General features: G+C 35.6%; 1 protein-coding gene across 1 annotated transcript; it reads left to right on the top strand.

The window, feature by feature from the left end:
* The first annotated feature begins 2643 nt into the window (after positions 1-2643).
* Positions 2644-3651, top strand: LOC132175716 (uncharacterized). The gene has a single exon (XM_059587738.1). The coding sequence runs from the start codon at positions 2761-2763 to the stop codon at positions 3406-3408; it is 648 nt and encodes a 215-aa protein (XP_059443721.1). The 5' UTR covers positions 2644-2760; the 3' UTR covers positions 3409-3651.
* The last annotated feature ends 436 nt before the right edge of the window (positions 3652-4087 follow it).

Here is a 4087-nt window from a genome sequence, read left to right on the forward strand (position 1 = left end):
GCACAAGTGATAGTTTTGGTCCAAAATTGAACTTTTTACACATAATTTATGCACTACAGATAGTAATTTTCCGTTTTAATCACTCTTATGTGCTAATCATTAACTAATCCGATCCACCTGGAGTCAAATCAAATCAAAGTTAATTAGCAAGTTGACATATATTTCTCTGTTCCACAATTAAAAGTTACCAAAAACACACATTATTAGAAGTTACAAGAGATTGACTGTAAGAGGTCCTACTTAATGTGTTTTTTTTTTGTACAAAAATCTTGGGGGAAAATCCATTTTACCCTCCTAAGTTTCAGGGGTTTTTCAATTTGAACCTCAAAGTTTAAAAATTGGCAATGTACCCCCCTAATGTTTCAAAAAATTTCAATTTAAACTTTCCGTTCCTAATTTCCGTTAAATTGGACGAAATTTTTTTTAAAAAAGCGTGAGAGTAATTACGTAATTTCATAGATTTCCGTCTAATTTAACGGAAATTAGTAACGGAAGGTTTAAATTGAAAATTTTTGAAACATTAGGGGGGTACATTGCCAATTTTTAAACTTTGGGGTTTAAATTGAAAAACTCCTGAAGCTTCAGGGAGTAAAGTAAATTTTTCCCAAAATCTTGGTAAACTAGAGAAATCCTTTATTCTTATTGGTTGAATATTTTCTATTTCCTTTTAAATGGCAATATAATCATATTTGAACCGGAAATGATTCTTTTTCTCTCATTTGGTTCTCATCCCGTCCGACTCTTGCAATTCTATCGTTGAATTTATGGGACTCACTCTGAGTCCCACAAATCTAATAGTGGATTTGAAAGAATTGGACTGGAGATAACCAATGGGGAGGAGCAATAGTATGTCTTTGTTTGGTCATAATTTTCTTTCGAACTGAGTTAGAAAAAAATTCTTTAACTTAATTCACTAAACTAACGTATGCTTTTAAAGCATGCAATTCTCATTTTTCACATATATCCTCCAATGGTGGATTTGCAAGAGTTGGACGAGAGAGGACCAATAGCATGTGTTTGTTTTGAACATAATTTTCTTCCAAACTGAGTTAAAAAAAATTCATTAACTTAATTTATTAAACTGACTATGTTTTTAGAGCATATGATTTTCATTTTTCACATGTGTTTTTAATACAAAATTGAAAAATATTTCTTCAACTCAGTTTTTTGTTTTTACCCATTATACCAAATTCTAGAAAATTTCTTTACCCTTGGCTGCTTAAATGTGGAGGACAAAATGGGGTTAGGACTTTGTCAAATTTGTGTAACTTGACACACATGAGCAATTGGAATAGTTTTTATTAAGCAAGTGAAGGTCAAAGCAGCTTTGGTGCCTTTCTAGTTAGGGTGCTGAGGAATTTTGAAGTGGATTATCGACTGCTGTTTTATTTTTTTGATTTTTCTTCCCGACCTTTTTGACCGTTCCCACAAATAACTTAACACTTGTTTGGACTTTATAATTAATTCTTTTTTATAAAAGTCAACAACTCTTACAGCATATAAAGTCAAAAAGAAGAAATTCCAAAGCAGCGGTTAGATTTGGGAAACTTAATTAATTTGTCTCATTATAACTTTAGAGTACGAGGGGGACCGATGCTTTGCTCGGATGCCTCCCTAATTTCTACTGTAGTTCCTACTCCCTAATTAGCTTTTAGTTTTTATCATAAGATAATAAATCTAATAAATAAGAAATGATTGTTTGTATGATGCATTCTTGTTTTATCATTCTATTTTGCAAAATTATTATTAAATATCTGGGACTCACTTGGATCTCTCGTCCCCACATGAGTCCCACAAATCCTATAATGATTTTGTAAAATAGGAAGATCAAAGGACCCTAGCATATTGTGTAGCATATCTCTTGATAAATGTAGTAAATATTTTTTTTTTGAAGGAAATAAATATAGTAAATTATACTATAATAAATGTTAATATGATAATATATTTATTATAAAATAACCATAAGGTTTGAAAAAAAAAAATACTTTAAAATTTTAAATTTAAATATTACCCTTAGAAATTATATCCAACCATTACTATTATTTTTTTTCTGAAATTATAGTATTTTTTTCCATCCTTTTCCATAGGACTCACCTAAATAGCTCTTTTATGGAGTAATGCTAGCTATAAGTTATTCTTATGTTACTCTGAAATGAAGCAATTAAATTACTATATTATCAAAATTTACTAATAATAATTTTAAAAATTAAATTATTTTTAAATTGAAAATTACCGACTTATCCTCCCTCTTTGTATGCAAAGGTGGAAAGATGTGGCGGGGAGAGAGGATGATGGGATACTTTTGACACATTGATTTTAGAATCATGTGGTCAGAACTGAAAAAAAAGGGGCATGGGCATTGGTAAATACCATCCAAACGTCAAAACCTTCAAATCAAAACGTCAAATGAGGATCCCACTTTAAGAATTAATCAATCTATCTTTTTGGAGCGGGACCCACCTCCCCCACCCCTCTACTACTTGAACCTCCGACTCGTCCACTTCCCGATGTGAGGTGTGTTCGACGTGTTTCACACACGTGTGAACCAAAAAAACGCCGCGTTTCAGTCCACCAAGGTCTGCTACACGAGCTACCCTGGTTGATATTTAACCATGGTTAACCTGTCTCCCACCAATCAAACCCCTCCCCCTTTTAAAAACCTCACCCAAAGGGAAGCCACAGAGACGGGAGAGAAACAAAACAGACACCCCCAGAAAATCAGAGAGAAAATCCTTCAGATTTTACGGTTCGTTAATCGAAATGGCGTGTTATGTGGACGAAGACGAGGTCTGGAAATGTCTTAAACACCCCTCCAAGCGCCGCCGGAGCGGGATATGTCCAGTTTGTCTTCGGGACCGGCTCTCCGCGCTCTGCCCCGAGTGCGCCAACGCTCGGCCCTGCGCGTGCTGCGCAAACGCTGTGACTACGTCGTCTTCGTCCTCCTCCTCGTCCTCCTTCTCTCGCTTTTCGTCCGACGGCGTCGGAGCCGTCGGGAGAGTCTCCAATCTGATCGAAAGCGAACCAGCGTTCCGGAGGTCCAGATCGCTCGCTATTCCTTTCCTCCGGTCCCGGTCACGGTTTGTTGGCACCGAAAACGAACTGAAAGAACCGTTGCCGTCGCTGGCTCCGAGCAAGGGCAAATCGACTCCGTTTTGGGCGGTGTTCAGGTCGCACAAGAGCAAGAAGGTTGAGACGAGCGAAGAAGAGGACGAGGACGTGAGAGCGAGGAGGGCGATGATGCTGAGGTCAAGATCCGTCGCCGTTTCGGTGACGTCAGATTCCGGTTCCGGCATCGGAGATAAAAGAGCAAAGGGAAGAAGTTGGTATTTCCCGAGTCCGATAAAGGCTCTCCGACAGTCAAAGATTGCGAAGGTGGTTCAGGAACGGTCTCCTTTGTACAGAGGTTGAATTTTTTTTTTCTTTGTAGAAATAAAAAATTAATGAATAATATTAAAATAATATTTCAGCATATTCTAATCTTTATTAATTAACATAAAAAAAGAAAGTTAGACTAATGTTTTTTTTTTCTTTTCTTGACTCTTTCTTATTTTTGTGGGTTTGGGAAGGAATTGTAATGGCACATCTTTGAGTTGCAATGATTTGATTTTGTAGTTATGGTAACAAGATTAATGGAAATTTGGGTTTATGTAATTCTAATATGCAATTTGACAATTATGGTAATTTTTCATTTTTTTATTTTTATTTTTATTTTGTTTAAATATGAGATTGTGGTGTGTTTGGGGGAGGATCTTCCAAATATTGGATTTGTGGTGATGCCAACTAGTTTGAGTCATTGAGTGTATGATTGATTAGGTTGTGGTGTTAGTTAAAAGAATCTTTTAGTGTTAACTTCCTCATAATGCATTCAATTTATAAATGATATGAATTTTGGTCCCACTTGCATGTGGATATGAATGTACTTTGGAGAGTTTTTGCATAAAAGTAGCTACCTGAATAAGTGCCAAAAGAACACAATGCTTTTTTTAAATGTCTGATCTCTAAAGGTATGTTTGATAACGTGTTTTGGATGGTGTTTTTTGTTTTTGGTTTGAAAAGTGTTTTGATTTGACATACAGGTAAAAAAATT

Source organism: Corylus avellana, chromosome ca3 (genome assembly GCF_901000735.1).
Source record: "Corylus avellana chromosome ca3, CavTom2PMs-1.0".
Taxonomy (NCBI): domain Eukaryota; kingdom Viridiplantae; phylum Streptophyta; class Magnoliopsida; order Fagales; family Betulaceae; genus Corylus; species Corylus avellana.

What these genes read in the sequence shown, in the direction of transcription:
- LOC132175716 (XM_059587738.1), top strand. Translation starts at nt 2,761, where the DNA reads ATGGCGTGTTATGTGGACGAAGACGAGGTCTGGAAATGTCTTAAACAC.